This window comes from Dipodomys ordii, unplaced genomic scaffold, assembly GCF_000151885.1.
Source record: "Dipodomys ordii isolate 6190 unplaced genomic scaffold, Dord_2.0 Scaffold135, whole genome shotgun sequence".
Lineage (NCBI taxonomy): Eukaryota > Metazoa > Chordata > Mammalia > Rodentia > Heteromyidae > Dipodomys > Dipodomys ordii.
In genome coordinates this window covers 2683989-2705886 of record NW_012267351.1, presented here as the reverse complement: position 1 = coordinate 2705886, position 21898 = coordinate 2683989, and the positions used below count along the sequence as shown (strand labels likewise).

The following is a 21898-nucleotide window of genomic DNA, read 5'->3' as shown; positions in this document are numbered from 1 at the left end:
CAACACCTGAGCACCACTCAGAGGCAACACTATGCCCAGCACTGAGGCGAAGAGGATTAGACCCTGCCTGCAAACAGAGACCTGAGGACCCCAGAGTCCTCAGGCTGAGCCCACCCCAGAAACAAGATGAACAGCTTCCACAGAACCAAGATAGCACACCAGCATGGGACAGGGCTGCCAGGGGCTTCCCAGGAAATGACAGAAGCCTAGTGTCCTCAAGAAGCAAATAACAACACAGCCTGTGGCAGGGGGACTGGATCTACTTGTTTATGTGGTAGGCCCTGATTGCCTCTGGCTGAGTTCTGCCTATGTATCCAGGAAGAAAAGACAATAGAGAAGAGGACAGTCCCACAATTGACCCCCTCCCCCCCAAGAAAAGCACATGAAGCCAGGCACTGATGACTTATGGTTGTAATTCTCGCCACTCAGGAGGCTGAGATCTGAGAATCACAATTTGAAACCAGCTCAAGAAGGTGAGTCTGTAAGACTCTTATCTCCAATTAACCAGTAGGAAAAAAAAAAAAAAGCTGGTGGTAGAGGGCCAGCTTTGAGGGAAAAACTATGGAACAGCATCCAAATCCTGAGTTCAAGCTCAGGACCTGCACATACACGAAATAAAAGCACATGAAAAATGTGTACATGATCGCTCATAGCTAGTGAAAAGAGTGGAATCATGGGAATACACTTACTTATACAATAAAACAGCATCGTCCATGAAACCAAATGAAATTCTGATACATGCCCTGGCATGCATGCTCCTCAGAACATTTCAGTGAAAAAAGCCAGACACAAGGGCAAATAGTATATGAGCCCATTTAAATGAACTATATAGAAGAGGCAAATTAATAGAGACAGAAAGTAAGGAAGAGGTCCCTTGTTGTTGGCATATATGGAGAACGTGGGATTGATTACTGAAGAGTGTAGATGATGAACACATTCTCAGATTCATGATAGTGAAGGCTGCACAACCCTGTGAATGCACTAATGCCGCTGAACTTTGCACTTTGAATGACTGAACATATAGCATGTGAATTATACCTCAATAAAACTACTACCAATTTAAAAGGTAGGATGATGATAAGGAGTTCAAAAGTATGTGTAATGGATACATGGCAAAAAAATTTTTTTCCAATGTGGATAGCACTATTTGAACAGAATTGATTTCCTCTGTAGGGTGTCTTGTGCATTAAAAATAATCTTTGCATAAGGGTTTGTGGGTTTCTTCAGACTACCAAGGGAGTTCCTGACATGCATAAGGTGAGAGGGACGTAGGCCAGAACAGGGATGCAGAAAGGCAGCCTGGGCTAACTACAATGACAGGGAGATGGGGAAGGATTCCTGGAAGAGAGAGATAGTGAGGAATCAGTCATGCATATAGGGCTCCCAACACTTCTGGCAAAGCTATAGTGCTCCCCAGAGAAAACCCCTCCTCACCCCCATCTCCTCAGTTAATGCTGCCACATAGACTAGAACAGCCTCTGCTGCTTTGCCATGATACCCTTAACTCAAGTTAGGCACTGATCCCCTCAAGCCCCTTCTCAGATCAATGTTTTGGTTCAACTGCAGCCAAGTCCAATAGTCTCCTTTCCCAGGGTAGTCTTCAGCTTGGGCAGAGAAGAATACTATGGGTAAAAGCAGGATGTGTTTGGTCAGAGAGGCCTGGGCAGGGAGGTCTGTACTTTCACCCTGTAGATGAAGACAAGCCATGGGAGGTAGCTAAGGGAGGGCCTAATGAGAAGGCATTGTGCTTATCATGAAACAGCTGATCAGAGTGGGAAAACCAAGAGGGAACAAACCAGAGATCCTGGAGTCAGAGAAAGTAACAGGATCCCCCCAGTTCTGCCTAACAATGGCTGCCAAATCAGCCTTCCTCTAACAATTCAGCCTTACTTGCTTGGCTCCTAAGGGATTCTGCCACCAAACTCCACCCCCCTGGGGAAGTCATGTGACCTAGCCTGGCCAACCAAAGCCCTGCCCCTTGTCTCAGCCACTGTGATTTGCTGAAAACTTGGCACCTGATCCAGCCTGAACCAAGGAGAACAAGTCTCTGGACTCTCTCTGAAATCCTTTGGGAAAGGTAAGGCTCTATGCTCCGGTGGCACTGCTGGTCCCTAGGAAGCAGGTGAGTTGGTTGAGTAGGTACACCTAAGGGAGAGGCAGCAATGGAGCAAGACAGAGGCTGCTCAAGCCTCTGCTGCCCCAGAATGCAAGATATTACCTCTTTGGCCTAAGCCAGTTTATACTGGGTTTTTCTGTCACTTGCAGTCACAGGAATCTGGACCTGGGGACTGCTGGGGGCAGGCCTGGGCTGCAGAGATGTGGTAACACACGGGAGTGAGGCCCCAGCATCCCCTCAAGATACATTTCCTCCCCCGCTTCAGATTCACCACTCAAGAAGAGATTACAGGATTGGTTCCCCTGCTCTGAGGAAGGTCCTATGCACCCCCATTCTGACATCTGCACCCACAAAAGTGACTGTTCCATGTTGCACAGTCCACTCTACACCAAGCCTGCTGGCCAACAAGACTCTCTTCTGTCTTTCCAGACTGGAAATCTTTTCCACATCCAGCTAATTGTGTTCAGGTGGGGAGGATTTGAAGAAAGAAAGTGTGTGTGTGTGTGTGTGTGTGTGTGTGTGTCTGTGTGTCTGTGTGTGTGTGTGTGTGTGTGTGTGTGTGTGTACCCTAGCCTTGGCAACTGCCCCAAGAATGCATCACTGGCAGGAAAACGACGATGGACCCTCGGCCTCAGCGCTGTCCTGAGGGGCTCTGGATGATGTCAGCGGTTCTTGGCCTCTTCCAGTAAACATCTGTTCTCCTTACTCTGACCCAGGAATTCCATTTCAAAAGAGTCACGGCCTCATCTGGCAACATGTCCAGACTGATTATAGTCTGGGCAGGGAGAGCATCCTCCCCCTGGCCCACTCCCCCTAACCCCCGCCTGCCTTCCCACCCCCACCTTCAATCCAAGTCCAGCCCACACAGCACCCAGAAGTGATTTCTATCTGCACTGACTGTACTTTGTGTGTTTCCAACTAAAAAAATTTGTTCCTATGAGGAACAGCCCTATGAGGAAAATATTACCTGGCAGAAACAACAGCAATGTGCTACGATGTGCCAGCCATGAGCCTTACTTCATTTAATTCTCCTTGTGACCCACTAGAGTGGTCATGACCATTAACTTTTACATCACACTAATGAGCCATAAGAGGCGGGACTGACACAGGAAGCAGTAGATTCAAGCACTCCATGGAGAGGGTCCATGCTAGACTTCATTACACAGGACCTTACACAGAGCTGATGATCCATAAGACAAAAATCACAGGAAGAAAGGCAGAGAAGGGGGTCAGGAAGAAATGACCACTCCAAGCCCATGCCAACAAAAGAGAAAAATCCCAGTGTCTATGCAGGAACTGTGTAGGGAATGTATCTAAGAGATTACAGGCAGCTGGAGAGACTGTGGCACCAGAGGAGCCTCTCAACAGGACTCTATCCCTGCTCAATTCCAGCCCTTGAGGACATAAACCCAGCAGATCTCCCAAGCTCCTAAGAGATGCTGGGAAATCTGGAGCCTCGTGAGATATTTGTCAAACACAGGGATGGCCAAACAAAACTCAGCTGTGGGTGGACATGGCACAAGGCCTGCCGATTTGTCAACTCCACCCTGCACAGAAGAACACTGAAATTCAGAAAACCATTTCATCCATAAGGGGCAGGGCAAGGACTCCAACAGGGCTCCTAAGTCCCAAGTTCAGGCCGAGGTTTGGGTTACACAACTGGATCTGCTTGTCTTCTCCTGAAGTTCTCATTGAACCACACATCCCTGGTAGAAACTGACAGCCATCTTTCCTTTCCTTTCCTTTCCTTCCCCCCCCCACTCCCAACACTGTATGTCTGTGATAGTGAGGATTCAGAGGTGGGCAAGTGCTCTATGACTTGAGCCAAGTCCCATATCCTTTGACTTTTTAGTTTGCTTTTCAGATAAAGTCTCACACTTTTACCTGGACCAACCTCTGATCAAGATCCTCCTACTTCTGCCTCCTGAGTATCTGGGATTAAGGATGTGTGCCACCACACCCAGCCTTCATGACAGTCTTTCAAAACCAACTGTTTGCTTACACACAGTGCTGCTAACAAATCTGTGCATCCCCAGGTACACAGCTCTGGGGTGGGGGAGGGGGAGGGAAGGGACAGCATCTAACTGAGCTGAGAGAGGATTCTTGACATAAAGAGGAGGTCAGTTGCTGCCCTTTGTCCCCCGCAAAACCACCAACTTCACAGCTGTGTCTTGTGTTTGAAGGTTTACTTGGTGCAGCAGGCTCCATGGCTTTGAAAACATGAAATTCCAGGCACGCCAGCATTTGCCCACTATATAGCCATCCGATCCACCCTCAGCAGCACACACAGAAAGAGAAGCAGAGCCTGGTTCTATACTCCCTTAGATTGTGGATAGATGCTCTGAGGCCTCCTGAAAAAAAAAAATCCATTTTATATTCCCATACAAGAAGATGTAAGGTGAATACGAATCGAAAAAAAAAAACAAAATTATAGCATATTGTAAAAGATGGTTGCATACTTCAAAAATCCCTCCAAAAGCCAATGATAAAAAAAATCCCTCCAAAAGCCAATGATAAAAAAATAATAATAATAAGGAAGTTCATGGATGTATCTAGAAGCAAAGTAAATGTAGCCACTTCACTTGAAGATCTAGGAAAGCAAAGCTGAGAAATACAATTGATTTGTTTGGTAGGATTTATTGTGATCAGCTATATTTTGTGCTGGTTTGCTGAAACACAAGGGAAGGTGTAGATCGCTCAGAGCAAATGATCAAGAATGCACAGCCTAGAGGTCCTTCCCAAAAGAATGCTGAGGCCTGGCTTTATCAGGTAACTGTGATGGTCAAGGGTTTGGCTGTAGTTCTATAGACCATATATACCTTGTACTAATAGGAGTGGGAACGTCCAGCCCCTGAGCCATGTGTGGTCCACAAAATCACTTAATACATAACAGTAGGCACATGCTTTTCATATGCTTCTTATCAGCTGCCCTTGGCCATATGCCTGTATTGATCATTTTGTATGGCCCGAGACGATGTTATAAATATCCAAAAAGTCCTTGGCAGCAAAAAAGGTTCTAAATCCCCATAAGAATTGTTTTTAACTCTGCTTATTGGAAATGAAGATGTATGTCTAAACTGAGAACGTCATTAATCTGGAATAAGTAGGTCCCAGGTATTCTGAGTAAATGGTCACATGTGTATTATAAATTCAAAGTGTTTCTAGATATCTACAATAATAACCTGCTGTAAAATATGATGGAAAGGATCCTATTCACAACGCCCATAAAATTCCCTTACTAATAAACTCTCTGGGAGACACCGTAAGAAATTTCAATCAATGTTCTTCTTTCCCTTTGAAAAGTAAACAGCATGAAGATGTCATTCACTTGTTCAACAAAGATTTGCAGAGGTCCGACTGCATCCTGGGCAATTAATAGCAACCAAAATAAAGGTTATCTTAGAGTATTATTTAATAGCATAAGAAAACAAACCCAAAGTCCATTTGGAAAATGAACAAAAATATCCAAAGCATTTTTTAAATCATAATAATGATATTTACACTTTCAGCTAATTGAACATATCCCTAAGCAACAGTAATTTAAAATCCTGGAACTAATTCAAAAAAAAAAGGAAAGAAAGAGAGGGGGAGGGGGCAGGCATGGTGGCGCAAGCCTGTATGTAATCACCGCTCAGGAGGAGAAGATAGGAAGATCTAGGTTGAAGGCCAATCAGGTCAAAGTTAGCAAAAGACTTTATCTGGAAAACAACACCAAATTAAAAGCAGAAGGACTGGGGGTGCAGTTCCTGAATTCAACCCCCAGTACCAAACACACAGAGAGAGACAGAGACACAGAAAGAGACAGAGACAGAGACACAGAAAGAGACAGAGAGCATGGGGTGGGGTGGAGACAAGAAGTAAACGAAATTATCTCCATGAATTTCATAGGTGGCATTTTACACCTCCCAAAGTCATGTAGAAAGGATGAATTAGTAAATGAATGTGTAGGAATAATTGGTAAATAAATAGTGTAGTAGTAATTTGGAAAAAATAAATACCTAAAACCAACTCCTTAGAAAATACAGGAAATAGGGGGCTAGGAAGGTGGCTCAGTGGTAGAGCGCTTGCCTTGCATGCTCGAGGCCCTGGGTTCAATTCCTCAGCACCACATAAGCAAAAAAGCAAAAAGCCGGAAGTGGCGCTGTGGCTCAAGTGGTAGAGCGCTAGCCTTGAGCTGAAGAGCTGAGGGACAGTGACCAGGCCCAGAGTCTAGGCCCCATGACAGGACCCCCCCCCCAAAAAAAATAGTGTAGTAGTAATTTGGAAAAAATATATTCCTGAAACCAACTCCTTAGAAAATACAGGAAATACGCATCACTTGAATTAAAGGGATTAAATATTAAATATCACAAGGAGTCAGTGAAGTAAAACATAGGAAGCACTTCTCTGAAAGGCTGGTTATTCCTAGGGCTGGAGTCAACAGGAGAAATCAGCAGGAAGAAGCTGGCTGTGTAGACCAGAAGAAATAGAAGCTAGCCAGGGGATCTCTCAAAGTACAGACCCACTCAAGGTAGCAGAGGGTTAAACACCAGTCCCAAGGAGGACCAATCAGCTTCAGAGGAGGGAAATTGCAGGGTAGCCACGGGCAGTCACCATAGACACAAAAGTCTCAACTGCAAAGGGGTCATTGACACCCACATAATGAACCAGAAGCTAGACAGACCCAGGGCTACCGGTCCCAGGCCAGCTTGGCCCCAACAGCTTCCTGCAGGCCTAGGTAGCCAGGTCCACAGAAGTCCAGGGGAGCACCTAGAGGCCAACTGAGGGAAGGCTGTGAGCCTGGTGGCCCATCAGGAAATGCAGGCACAAGGGTAGAAAAAACCTACAGTCTGCCCACCTCTGTCCAGATGCCACAGTGACCAGAGTCACTCTCTAAGGTCCAGCAGTCATCCTGTGGCTGCTCTTAGGTTTTGCTTCTTACAGAAGTTCCTCAAAGAGAAGAATGTAGCAACTCTGAGGAGCTTGAGGGCAGGGAAGGGCACCAGGCAGCGTCAAAGACAGACACAGCCAGTGAGGGCCAGGGATCACTCACAGGAAAGACTGTACGCCACCCCTCGACCATATCATACCATATGCAGCGGGGGCTACTCCGGCAGACGTGATCATCTTGTTTTCTGGGAGTTACACCAAGAATCCACTGGTTGGCTGGCCCAGAAGAGAAGGGAACTCCTCCACAGCCAGTGTCTCTAATTGTGTGGGAGGCTGGGGATGCCTGCAACACTGAGGACAAAGGTTTTATCTGGAGCTCCAGCTGTGGTGGCTGTGTGATCCCGATGAGTCACTCCCCCTCTCTGAGCCCCGTTTTCCTCCCAGCACTAGGGAATGACTCCTTGCTGTTCCGAGTTTGCCTTTTGCCATTGAGGGCCTCTGGGTAAATGTCGCAGGATAGGAGGTATAAACAGAAAGGTTCTGGCACAGAATAGGGCAGCCTGTGATGAGGAGTCCTCACCAAGAAAGGGTCCCCTGGAATCCTAGTGATGGAGGACTCTGGAAAAGGAGAGATGGACAGAGAGAGGGGAAGCAAAAGAGGAAAGAGAAAAGGGGAGAGGAAAAAACAGAAGGAAGAAAGGAAAAAAGAAGCCAGAGAGGTGAGAGAATGGGGGTGGGGAAGGAGGTAGAGGAAGAGAGGAAGAGAAGGACATGCGGGAGGAAAGAACACGGCTCTGAGCCAGGACTCAGCACTACAGGCTCTGACCACCCTCCCCACATCCCCCATGCAGGTGTCTCCACAGCTGTATTTTAGGGCTGCTCAGAAAACAGACCCTAGACTCAGCTTGGGACTTCTCCACCCTCTGTTCCAGGCTATGATCGGTGTCTCTCCTCCTTCTCTCTCTTCTGACCCCACATGGGCTTTTTTTCTTTCCCCTCCCACTAAGCAGTCCTCCACCTTGCTGGATACCATCTCTAGGTCCTGCAGTTCAACTCAGTACTGACACTGCTTGCCCATAGGCAGTGCAGACTCCACTGACTAAGAGCACAGTCCCAAAAGCCAGCCCCACTTCAAAGCCGCTGGCCAATGGCTGGCCTCCTAGACTTCCCCATTCTGCCTTTGCTAGACAGGCTCACATGACTCAGGAAGGCTCTACCCTACAGTGATACAAAGCAAGCGACGCAGGAGAAGCAAACACATAGGGCTTAGGTATGTGTGAACTTCCAGCCTTCTCCATGCTCACCATGAGCTCACCAACCCAGAAGCTGTCCAAGGCCCAGACTCAGGGTGTTATGGATGGATGTGCCTTTCCGCTCTTCCACCCCCAACAGAAAAGCTATTCAGGGATGGCACTGCCAGACATCTCATTAGCATATAAAAAGATTATCACTCTAAAGATGTCAAGGGTCTTAGAAGCTCTCTCTGGAACCACTGCACTAAGAGCAGATAGCATAATAGAAGATGCTCCCAGCATCCTTATCACTCAGGAAATTACAAGGGTTTTTAGGAGGTCTGAGACAGGAACCAGGGATAAAGAACAAATTCCTACATATTACATCACACGCTTATTACAGGGTCGCAGATAAGACACAAAAGCCTGTGACAGGATCCGTGCAAACCAAGGCCCAGACCCCAGACTCAGGACTAATGACTCCCATCAGTGGAGGGTGGCAAACAAATGGGTGCAGAGTCAGGAGAGAGACCCTCAGGACGAAGCATCTGGCAAGGGTAAGATCTCACCCCTGCCTCATGCAAAATCCATGTCCAGTACCCACTAAGTGCCAGGAGCCCTGACGTGGACAGTCCAGTGATGGGTACCAGTCACTCACTGCCTACTTACCTGTTAGGACAGCCATGTGGAAGTAGTAAGAAGGAAAGCTACTTCCCTCTAGAGGGCTCTGAATCTCCAAGTCAAGGACGTGTGCATGGAGAGTCAAGAGCCAACACATGAAGAGTAGCTAGCCCTCTCCACAATCATTTCCTTCCACCTCTCATCTTTGGGTGATGTGCGCTCCCTTTTGCTCTCTCCATAACAAGAGGTAGATGGACTCACAACTGGGACAACTGAGTCACGGGCCATCAAGAGAAGAATCAGGCTCCCAACCAATCCTGGTTGTCGGACCTTCTGTCTCATGGCCTTTCTCCATATTCTCATCCATACTTGCGTGGGTAAGACTCTCCCATATGACCCCTAGATCCCATTCATTTCTTATCAATCAGACTCTCAGGATGAGTTACAGCCACAGACATTGCTTAAAGCCCCCCTAAATTCCATGCCAGTCAGTGAGAAGATAGATCACATGATAGAAAACAATTTTGTTCTCTGCAGGATGGCCACAGATTTCCTGCAGAGGGAACTGTCTTTGTTTGGGCGGAGGGAGGGAGGGGGCATGCTTTCTAGAATTGAGATAAAAGTTTAACTGTGGGTTTGGGAGAGTAGTAGACTGCATATGTAAGTATGGGCAGGCCAGAATCTTCTGTAATATACAGGGGGTTGAGGAGGGCTTGCTCTGGAGAAACAAGATAGAGGATAGGAGATGCTGCCAAATCAAGGAGGAATTTTCTCCATACAGGCCCAGCAGGGAAGAACTGTGAGGTGCTGCTTCCTCTACCTGCCTAAGAAAAGCCCCCTCAAAAGGAAAAGTCCACCAAGGCTTTCTGAGAGTCGTTTCTGGCAAGTATAAACGGGGACTAGGCTTCATCTCTGGGCCAGCAGAGTGGACAACTAAGGAGAACTGGCAGCCCCCCAAGCCAAGAACAAAAGTCCCTTCCCCCACCCCCTCCCATAACTGCAGCATGGTTGGCTTGGGGGGTAAGATAGCGCGTTAAGACATTTTATCTAGACTTCAGCTCCTTTGCTGATAAAAATGGGATCTGAGAAGACTAGAATTCAGAGGATATTGCCTTCACATGAAATCCATCTTAATCTGCAAGCAAGCATTATATTAAGCAGAGAAACGCCAGGGGCATTCCTATTACAGCCAGGCACAAATGAGGATTCGAGAAGCTGCCCGTTACTTAACATCACTCTGAAGGTTCTAGACAGTGCAGCTTGCAAACAAGAATCCAAACCCATCACTGTTTACAGATGGTACAACAGTGTGCCTCCGAAACCTAAGGGAATCTACCAAGACATATTAGAATTAATATCTCAAGCTGCCTGATAAAAGATAATTACATAACAATCAACAGCCTTCCTGTAAACCAGTGTTACATGAAAAAGATTCAATTGGCAATGGTGGAAAAGAAAAGTCCTTGAAATAACCCTGATTTAAAAATAAATAGATGACCTGTATTTTAAAAAATGTGTAATACTTTACAAAGCAACAGAATTAAATAAACTGAAAAATACATCATGTTCCTGGCACATGCTATAAATCATGTCAATTCTTTCTTTAATTAGTTTTTATGTTTAATTTAATGGCAATCAAATTCGCAAGAGATTGTTTAACCTGACAAAACAATTCCAAAATTCATTTGAAAGAGTAAACACATGTGACCAGGCAAGAAAGATTTTTCAAAGCAGAAACAGCTAAAGGGGGTGCGTGGGTTGGAGTGGGGAGCAGAGAGGCGGTAATGAATCCATCCAGATGTGCAAAAGAAATACAAAGACAGCTTCATAGGGATTCCCCAGTTTTGAACATGAAATCAAATCAAAAGGCACATAAATTAAATATCTTTTACTGAACCTGATATCCAAAAAATACTATTTCCACCCATCTGAAATGATCTAGGAGCCTAGAGCTGTGCTGTGCTTGTCTATATATACAAGGCCCTGGGTTCAATCCCCAGCACCTCCCAAAATATAAAATTAAAATTATCTGTGAAATAGTTTACATTCTTAGGTGTGGCTTGTTTTGGGGTGTTTTGGCGGGGTTATAATCTTCACAATCCAGTGTGTACTTTACCCACAGAGCACCTGTCAGTTCAGCCCCATCACATTTCAAGGCTCAGCAACCTCCTGTGGTTCATAACTGCCACCCTGGGCAAGCGCAGCTCCCAAGTGTCCTACACTTAAGATTGTACAGCTTTGAAACCCCAATAATAAACACAGTTTAGTATTGGCACAAGAACAGACTGCCAGAAAAGTAGAATGTATCCAGGACATTGCTTCATCCTGAATTTATCCTGAGCTTTCCTTTGAACTGACTGAAGATGGTTTGTGACATAATTCATAAAGAAAATAAAACCATACTCATATGTATATATTCACACACATCCTAATAACATTTTGGGCAACAACAGACAACATACAGGACAGTGGTCCCATGAAATTATAAATCCCAAAGACTGCAGCTAATTTTGTGTAGGTATATTCTGTGATGTTCATGCAGGGGAAAAAAAAATCACCTGATGACATATTTTTCAGAACATTTCCTTGTCCACGTACCATATGTTGGTAGTGTTTGTGTCCCCTCTTTTTTTCTTTCTTTTCTCTTTTTTTTATGCTGGTCCTGGGGCTTGATCTCAGGGCCCTTGTGCTATCCCTGAGCTTTTTTGGTTCAGTGCTAGTGCTCTACCACTTGAGCCACACCTCCACTTCTGGATTTTGGGTGCCTAACTAGAGACAAGAATCTCATGGATTTTTTCTGCCCAGGATGGCTTCAAATCATTATTCCCAGATCTCCGTCTCCTGAGTAACTAGGATTACAGGCATGAGAATCCGCCACCTGACTTACGTCACTTCTTATTACCTCCAGAGTCTCTGTTCCAGGCAGGTTGATCACACAAAGCGTATGTACAACATAAATAAGCCTTTATTTTTCCCTGGGGTCCCAATCTCTATTTTGAATAGAAAAAGACCCTAGTTCAAAGACAAAGCCTTGAATGCTGGCTTCACATAGCTGTTGAAGTTGCTCCCTCTGCCGCCCTGCATCTCCTGCATGGAATCTGCATGACAGCTCTCAGACTCAACCCCTGTATAATTTGTTTCTCCATCATCATCACCACCACCACCACCACCATCGCCATCAAACCATGCTTTTAGGACTCTAAGAGGACAACTTGTTAAAACACATTTTCACATCCACCACCTCTGGATTCAAGACAAAATCAGTGGTCCCATCACATAGGGTGGTGGCACTGCTTAGAGAGGCCAACTGAATGGTGCTTTTGTTTCATACTGTTGCCACTCCAACTGAGATGCCCACGGGATTCGAACTTTTGGTGTTGGGACATTTGCCACCCAAAATGTCTTCAAAAGGTCACAATGTGATGGCAAAAAAAAAGGGGTATGGTGCAGCCAGCAGAAGGTGTAGCTTTGGCATCAATACCTATGCCTGGAGAGGAGATCACCATGCCATATTTTACCAGAAAGGAAGACTCCTAGACGCAGCCACAGCCAGGCTATCCCTGCTTACCACATGTGAGAAAGGACAACAAACAGGAGAAATAGCCAACTCACAGGGGCAAGAACAATTACTAACTAGAGACTGTGGTAGCTGGTGTCTATACTTCAAGGGGCTATGGCTATGGCACGAGGCTGCAGGTTAGCCAGAAGTGTCTCCTCTTCTTAGTGGCATATAAAATAATTGTGCAACCTATGTGGCATCTTAGATGCAATGAAATACAGAAATACAGAAAGAGCCATTCCTGAACTCTGGATCTGGATTAAATAGAGAGTATGTGAGTATGTCCCCTACTACCATAGACTGAGCAATTGAGTTTCTCACAACTGGGTAAATCACAGGGGTCAACACATCCAGAGGACAATGAATAAGCCTCACCCTGAGTAAACCCCCTGCCTTAAGAATAATCATGGTATTTTTTCCCTGTCAGGTAAATATCCAGCCCACATTCCAAGTGCATTTCTTCCCTGTTAACCACTGCAATGCCTAGGACTTGGCCTGCTCTTTGGTCTTGGATGCGAGTTTCCTTTGCCTGCAAGCAGAAGCCCTGTGCCCCACTTCGCCTGCCCTGGAGTAGACGTGCAGTGTAATTGAAATTCATGGATGAGCCTGAGGAGCTGGCTCCAGGCTCAGTAATAACTTCTCCATATTAATGGCAGCACCGCAGACCCGGTGGACAGCTGACATTTAATATGAAACATACACAGCAGAGCAGAGAGGGCTCCTTACTGGGCCCTTCCATTCCAGAGTGCCTGCCCGTGGGGGAGGGGCCACTTAAGGCAAGGCCAAAATTCAAGGACCTGAGGTCTACCTCACCCCTCCATACTTCCATCCCACTTCAGGATCTTGCCCCTGCAGGTAATCTCTGCCAAGAACACACAGATGCATATATCCTCATCCAAGCTAGGCACATGGGGGCCAGCCCAGGTGACTGAGTCCACAGGAGGAATCTGACACCTGCCAGAACCTGAATGAGCAGCATCCTTACAACAGAGACACACCTGGCCACAATGTAGAGTGGGGCAGGAGAGAGGAGTACGGAGCAAGAGAGAACTGACATCCCTGGACTCAGGCTCAAAGACCAGCAATTGGCCTTGGTGGTCTTCATGAGGGGCCAGGCAGGCTCTACCTTGAGCTTCTCTAAAGAAATCCCAGGAGAGGGGCTGGGAACGTAGCTCAGCGGTAGAGTGCATGCCTTGCAAGCATGAGGCCCTGGGTTCGATTCCTCAGCACCACATAAACAGAAAAAGCCGGAAGTGGCGCTGTGGCTCCAGTGGTAGAGCGCTAGCCTTGAGCTGAAGAGCTGAGGGACAGCGCCCAGACCCAGAGTTCAGGCCCCATGACTGGCAAAAAAAAAAAAAAAGAAAGAAATCCCAGGAGAGATGCCTCCTCATTCTGAGAGCCCCTGCCCCACCCCAGATCTGAGTAATTCCCCTGAGCTTCGGTATCCTCCTCTTTGAAAGGGGACATACAAGCCAGGCATGGGTAGCTCATGCCTGTAATCCTGGCTACTTAGGAGGCTAAGATCTGAGAATGGCTGTTCCAAGACAGCCCAGGCAGGACAGTCCATGAGACTCTTATTAACAAGCAAAAGGACAAAAGTGGAACTGTGTTTCAAGTGGTAGAGCACCAGCCTTGAGCAAAAAAAAAGCTCAGGAACAGTGCCCAGGCCCTGAGTTCGAGCCCCAGGACCACCACGGAAGGAAGGAAGGAAGGAAGGAAGGAAGGAAGGAAGGAAGGAAGGAAGGAAGGAAGGAAGGAAGTCAGACAATGGCTTGCTCACAGGCTCGCTGCAGGGTTGGCTATGGTGCTCCAGAGGCACATCTCTGGTTTTCCTCAGGCGTCTCGGCTGATCCCCGCAGGCAATGAGCAGCTTTCCCTCCTCAGACCGCGCAGGGAAGTCCACCTCCCAGCAGCCTTTGCTCCCCTCATTATCATATTGGGCTAGGGAAGAGCATGTGACTCGCTGGAGCCAATCAACACAGCACTTCGCCTTCTTGGGCTACGGTGATTGGTTATGGAAAGGTCCTACGACCTAACCCCAACCAATCAGTGATGCTCGAGCATGAGCGAGCGCTGCGGTGGAGTCTCTAGAAAGAAAAGCCCTCCCCCTTTCCACCCTGCTGTCCCAAGGGCTTGTGAGCAATGATGGAGCCACAGGAAACAGTCCCACGGCGTTTAGGGACCCTGTCCAGTCCCTGAATTCCTGCCACCCACTCGCGAGGTAGGTGGGAAGCCACTTTACATCACGATGCCCTGTCCACACTCTGAGATGCCACCACGGGGCACAACTCTGCCAACCTTACACACAAACCCCTGACAAATTAGCCCTCGCACTGGACAGTCCCGAGTCATTTCCTTATCCCTCTCTGCCCCATTGTGGGAAGATATCCCTTTCCTCCCTCCAACTATCCCTCAGGAAGAATGCCGGTGAGACCAGCCAGGAGGTTGTGGGTGCTCAGAATAGAAGGTGGCCGTGATGAAGTAATGAAAATTCTGGAAAGTGCTCCAGAACAGCACCTGTCCAGCCTGTAGCCCTTGCCACTTACCAGGCCCATCCAATGAGCTTGCTGCCTGTACAGTCCCTGGCACCCACATCTGCTTCTCAAGACCAAACCAGGGGCCCAACGGGCCCACACTGCACACATTTAGCATACCCAATGCCAATAGAATCAGAAGCATGGCTCAGGAAGACAGCCTCTCTGAGGAAATGTGGGAGACTCAGGCACCCAGGAGCCATGTTCCCTTTGAGGTAGTGGTCTATCAAGGGAGATGGGACCTGAACTCATGAGGGTTTCTACCTCTCCCTCCTCTAACGACCTCACTCTCAACTATGTGGGAACCACACCTGACATCCAATTTTGCAACTCCAGAAGTAGCCTGGAAATGGCTGATTCCCGTCACTTTCCACCTAGAGAAACTGAGGCACAATGGGGAGAAAGAGGGTAGTTTATCCAGGGTTATATCCAGAGTCTAGCCCAGCCCAGGGTCTCATCATCCCCAATTAATCCTTTCTTATGTGCTCCGGGGAGGTGGTGCGGGCGGATTCCTTTCTGTTTTAGTTTGATTTTAAACTAATGGACCTGAAATCAGATTTCATAAACAACAAAGTAAGGCCAGGAAATCACACCAAACCATGCATGAATGCAAGTGCTTTCCTGTGGCAAAGTAGCAGTTTCTGAGCAATTTCTCCAAGAGGACAGGGGACATCCTAATTGAATGGAGACACCCAAGGTAGACCAACCTTAAGCACCAGAGGCACTGTGTCTCTGGGACAAGCACCACACTCTTCCATTTATAGGCTTCTAGTCTATACTGCCTGGGCACTCTTGTTTCACAGCTCCCAGCTGAACTCCACTCAGTCTGGTGCTCAACCCTTAGACAAAGCCAGGGTCATCCCAGATATAAATTGCCAAGAAGCAGAGGGTACTACATGACATGGGCCTGGTCCAGAGCACAGTGCTACAGGAAAGTGATACGGGAAAGGGTTCATTTGCACTTGCTAAAATCCTAAATATATGGGGATCATGGCACAAAAAGCTGGTGTGACTGGAGCACAAGTGTTAAGGGGATAAAGTGACAAATGAGGCTAAGGGACCCGAGCCAGACTGGGGATAGGGGGGTTTGAATGCTCAGCCAGTGGGTTTGGATTTTTCTCCTCAAAGAGAAAATAGGAAGCAAAGGAGTGGTGTGATATGGTGTGAAGTCAGTAAGGAGAGAGGGGTGCTGGAGAGAGACCAATCTGAAGATGGAGAAGCTCTGGAGACAGTGGGGGCTTACGGTGGGGGGGGTAGACATCCCTGGGGTGAAGATTAGAGCTTTCCAGGGCCATGACTTTGAATATGGGGCTCCTGGAGGGGAGGGGCAATCCTGGGATTGCTCTTTGAAGTGGCAAGTGGAATCTGGAAGAAAGTGGGAGGATCTATACTCACCAAGGAGTATGGTGTCAATCTGGGAAAGGAGTCCCAGGGGTAGCAGAGCAAGCAAGTCTCCCATAATCCCTCTCCACTCCAAAGACCCTCACCCTCAACACCAAAGGTGGACAGGCCAACTTCACAATGATTGGTTTAGACATAAGTCTATAATCCAATCAAGGCCAAGCAGATCACTCCCCAGGAGGGACTCTCTAAATTATTGAAGGACGTTCAGAAAGGTGTGTGTTGCATTCACAGGAAGTACCCTCTGAGAAGACAAGTAGATCTGCAGCTGCTGGTGGCTCTCCCCTCCCACCCCCAAAGGGGGAGGGAACATTCTGAAATAAATATAGAGAATGGCAAAGCTGAGAGACAGCACGTAGTGAACCCCTGGATCTAGCCATGTCTAAAGTTGACATTTCCTCTAAACCACCAGAAAACTAGGTCCCTATGTCTTGTCTGTTCTATCCAACATGTTCTTATCATTTAAACTCCATGAGCCTTAGAGAAAACAGTAAGCCAAAGAGGAGGCTGAAATCACCCCAGGAGGTTGTATAGATCTCCCATAGCAAGGACTAGGCAGTTGCCTTAGCTCTGATCTGAAGAGCCCAGATACCTATGCACCCAAAGTTCCCGCTATCCTCCTTGGTGCTCTCTACATTGCTCTCCAAGCAGTGGCAAGTCAAGATGGAATCACAGATATCTTAGCACTAAGCAAACTGGAGCCTCAAAAGCAGACACCTGCTCATCTCCGTCCTTTGAGGCTGCCTCTGCCTGTCCCTAAGGGCTTGCATCACTGGTCCTGCCCAGCCAGGGCAGGTCTCAGTCTCTACTGGAAGACAGTGGGTAGGGAGAAAGAGGCAGGGCAGAACTTGAGTCTCCACTTTGATCACCCACCAATGAGAAGTGAGGACACCCACAAGGAGCTTCAAGCTGAGGGCAGGCCACTGACCAGTCAGCGGTCACTCAGCCACCATGACTGCTCCTAGCTCCTTCTCCTGACTGAGAAGGTCTCCAGGAATTAGGCAAGCTGAGAAATGTCTTACAGAGCCTGATGCTGGGGGCTCATACCTATAATCCTAGCTGCTTAGGAGGCTGAAATTTGAGGATCAAAGCACACACCAGACACACACACACACACACACACACACACACACCATATCCGTAGAAAACGCTCCTGTAGCAATGTGACATACAAGAATCATTCCTGGAGCATTTTTTCTCTCATTCATTGTGAAAAGACAGATTTGTAACCCTTCCAATAAACACTATGAACAATTTCCAACTAGGAGCTATGAAAGATGCTATACATACACTTATGGGCCTCTCAGGAAATAAGGTACACAATATATCTTATGAGGTGTGCCTTTATTTGGGATATGTGGCTTGTCTATCTGACTCCAGAAGAATTTATATCTTTCTGAAAGGAAAAAAAATGTATCTTAAGTCACTTTGGAGAATAGCACCTCCTATACTTCCAGCTCAAAAGGGATTCTGGGAACCACTTTCCCTGACTAAGCCATGTGTACCCCAACATAGCTAGGGTGATACACAGAACTCACCTGAGATTAGCAGGAAAAGACAGCTTGCAATTGCTGGGGTCCCTCCATTCATTGCAGAGGTGCCCCATCTGAAAGCAAAGCCAGCACATGCGAAGACAGAAGAAAGAAGTAGCAATGATCTTAATGAGCTGGTGGGAACACCTGGATATAGCCATGCCTGAAGACTTAAGCCTCACATGAGCTAATAAGTTTCCCTTTCTGTTCACATTAATTTGCCTTGTGTCTTCTATCACGTGTAACTGAAAGGACGGTGATTAATAGCTATAGTATTAAATTAGATTAGCGTTCCCTAGTACTAAACAGGTTAGGATACTAATGACAGTAATCAAAGTCACTACTGCCCTCCTTAAAAACAGAACAAATACACTCTTAATTCTAAAGGGCTGAGCATGCAGATAAGCATGTATGTCCCAGGACTAGAGAAGGATAACAGGGCCCGAAGGGTCTGTGGCTTTGGGGAGCACCACAGCCCACCTAAGCATTCAAACTCCAGCTGCCTTAAAATTTACAACTGCCTGTCATACCCTGCAGGTTCTGTCCACACACCGTGGCATCACCACACATCTGCCTGAGAGTCTAGTGGCATGTGTTCCACAAAGAATGGGTTCTGTGGTCACATCTGTGTGGCAAGTGCTGGATGACAGAGTTGGCGAGATTTCTTTATTACAGAACTTCTCCAGACTAATAGGCCTCGTCTTTCTAGGATACATCTTTCTAGGATGGATACAACCACAGGCTTTCCCACAATGCTTTGCTCACCAATCCCCACTTGCTCAGAGCAACTTGTGGTACATCTCCTGCAGAATGTTCTTGGAGAAACAGGGCAAGAGAACCTTGCTTCTTGAACGGTGGTTTGAGGACCAAGAACAGGGGCCTAGACATACAAGACCTCAGGATCCCTTCCAGAGGTGCTGAGATTGAATCTTCATCGTTGTTTGAGATCCTGGGGACCTGCATGCACAGCCCAGGCTCCCTCACCTGCTTTGCTGTTTCGAAGTTCACTAGCAAGGAAGAGCCACAAGAGGAAGGGGCTCTGGGTAGCCCTGTGATGAAGGACATGGGCTGCTGGGTGGATTTATGCGTTTATCCACGTGAAGTCCCTTGAGAGGAAGTACACAGGCATAATTTACTCGTTTAATTACAGCTCAGCCTCCTCCACCTCCCCCGGGCTGGGAAGCATTGTGGCAGAACGGACCAGACAGAACCAGACCAAACTCCACCTTCTCAGTCTCTGTGGTCCAGTACAAGTTACTCAAAGGATAAAGGCATTCGTTATTACAAAATCAGAACGGGTACACCCATGTACAGCCTCAAAGAAAAAGGATAAACAAAAAGAAGATGGAATGATGCTGTCCCACTGTCTCAAAGGTCATTACTGATGGCATCCAAGGCCACTAGGCAGGGCAGTGTTGTTTCCAGCCCTGGCCTGCATCTCTACCTGTGTTTGTCCAATGCGTGGGAAATCTCAGCATGCCTGTCCTACTCAGGCCAATTCACATCTGGAGCCTGAGAGGTACCTCTCTCCATCCACACATTTTGCCAGCTGCCAAAGGCTTCGCTCAAGTAGTCCCCTAAGAAAACATTCTCAAAGCTCTGGTTAGATGCCCTTCTGCTTATCCACCCCTGAGTTAGTAGCAGGACCTGACACATTTCTGGTCAGTCCAAAGGTACTGGTTGAACCAATGACCAAATGACCAGATGAATGAGTGGACATAAAGCGACATCATCTTTGTACCCAAGCCTTAGAAGGACATTTGTAGTTTGCATTATGCCCATCTTCCAACTCAATCCAACCAAAGGCGGTGATTTTTCCGAAGCAACAAGTGATATTTCCTGTGTGTCCATAAAAAGAAACACAGTGGTTGTGGGGCTTAGGGTAACTGCCAGCTGTGCAGAAGGCAGAATGAGCTGGGCTGTCCAGGGGAACTGGTTTATTTGGGGGTGGGAGGGGGCTGGGGAAGTGGCCACTGGCCAGGAGCAGGAGTGCCCTGAGCAGCAATTAGAGCAGAACCCACAGTGGGCGGCTTTTAGGCCAGCATAGCCGGCCTGACCACCACACACCCAATCCAAAATAGAAAACTGCAGTGGCTTCCGCCATGTGCCAGGTCTCCGGAAGGCTGGACAGCATCGCCAATGTCAGCTTCCTCCCTGAGCATCGATCTCGGCTTTCTTTATGACTCCCTTGTGACCCAGCTATGGTCCCTTGGGGGTCCCCAAAACAGGTGAACCTCCCATTCTTCAGGGGCTGCTTTCCTCTCATCCTCCACCCCATCCTACCCTTCAAACTCAGCCCTTGGGCACCAGAGCCTTCATTGCCCAGTGCAGCCCCACCTCTTTGGCTCAAAATAACCAATTGGAGTTGTGCAGGAAACCACAGTATAAAAATCAGGGGCCCTGGGTCAGCCAAGGGGCAGAGGGCTAAAGAGGCATTCCAGCATTATTGTCTGCTGGGGGCGGGGGCGATTGAGCCTCATTTGTGCAGGGAGCCAGCACACCCACCCTCTACACACAGCACACTGCTACAGCGCACAGCTTGCACGTCCAACAGACACGGACGTGTATACGAGTGAGCAGAAACCCACAGATGCATACGTGTTGGGAGAGACACCTTCACATGTTCACACAAGCTTCCCGAACCGCACACTGCCAATGCACACACCGACCTTCCAGCGGCTGGCAACACGCAGACAAGGGCCCTAGGTATAAGGAAGACTCCCTCCCCCGCCCGTCATTCTGTTACTTGGGAAGTGGGGGCTGTGGGGCTGGAGGTGGGGTGCTTGCCTAAAATCACACCTTTCTCAGACAAATCAAAACAAGTTGCCTTGCCACCAACACCTTCAGCCACGCGGGAGCTTCCCTGGGCACCAGGAAGACGGGGATGCTCCTCCACATAGAATGTAGGGGACTCCAGGATCACGGGCTTTGGATGCTCAGACAGACAGACAGGCAGACAGCCACCGAGACCAGACTGACAGACAACAGAGAAAGAAGTACTCACCAGCCCATCGCAGTTGCTGAGCGCCACCGAGGAGGCTTTAGCTAAGCCCGCCACGTCCCCGACATAGAAGCAGCTCCCAAGCAGGGGCTCCACGCGGGTGGCACCGCTCTCCTCCTGCCATTCCACCGTGGCCCCCGGAGCCACGAGGCGGGCATTGGGTCGCAGCCGTAGGTGCAGGTCTCGACCGAAGACTGTGACATTGTAGAAGACGTGGTGGCGGCCGGGGTCCTCCTCCCCGCTGCCCTCCGGGAAGCCCGAGGTCTGCAGCGGGGCAGCCCTGCGGGCTCGAACCCCAGCACCGGCCGCCGCCAGCGACACCACGTGGGACACCAAGCGGCCCTGGGCGTCAGTGCGCACGGGCACCGCCAGGATGCGCTGGGCTCCGCGCCCCGGCGGCCCGCCTGCCAACGGGGAAAGGGAAAGGGGCGTTAGACTGCCGAGGCCCCCCGGTGACCACCACGCCACGCCTGCATCCCCAGCCCTGGCCTCCGTGGGGAAGGAAGGGCCATTGCACCAGGAACCCCCCCCCCAAAAAAAAAGCTCGCTCACGCCTCCCCGTCTTTCTGGCACAGGGAAAGAGGCGTTGACTGGCCCGCCGCGCGCAGCCACGCCGCCCCGGCCAGCCCCCTCGAGGCCCGCGCCAGCTACGAGTTTCGCCCCCTACGCTGCTCCAGATTAGGGTTCCGCGAGGACCCCCCCCCGCATTTCCCCCAGGGCGCGGGGAATCCATCCATCCACCCACCCCACCCCCGTCGGAGCGTCCCCTTGAGCCTACCACCCTTGCCAGGATGAGGGGCTTCTCCGAAGCCTTTCTTGCTTGGTGCCCTAACCCCCGCGCACCCCGACCCCCCGGCGGCCCCAGCTACCCGGGGAGCCCTCACCACGGGCCTCCGGAGCCACACGGGCGGCCTGTCCTCGGTGTCCGGCTCCCCGCCAGCCTGCCGCCGCCGGAGCACAGGGGAGAGGGGTGAAGCCGGGTCCCGCCGATCCCCAGGGATCCGTGCCGGGGCTCCCCGACCAATCCCCGGGG

General features: G+C 48.8%; 1 protein-coding gene across 1 annotated transcript in view; it reads right to left on the bottom strand.

The window, feature by feature from the left end:
• The window catches only part of Adamts2 (ADAM metallopeptidase with thrombospondin type 1 motif, 2), a 156058-nt gene that overhangs the window by 132573 nt on the left and 1587 nt on the right, over positions 1-21898 (bottom strand). Inside the window, exon 2 of the mRNA XM_013030891.1 lies at positions 20869-21269. Coding sequence (XP_012886345.1) covers positions 20869-21269 — 401 coding nt within the window. The remainder of the gene's footprint in view (positions 1-20868; positions 21270-21898) is intronic.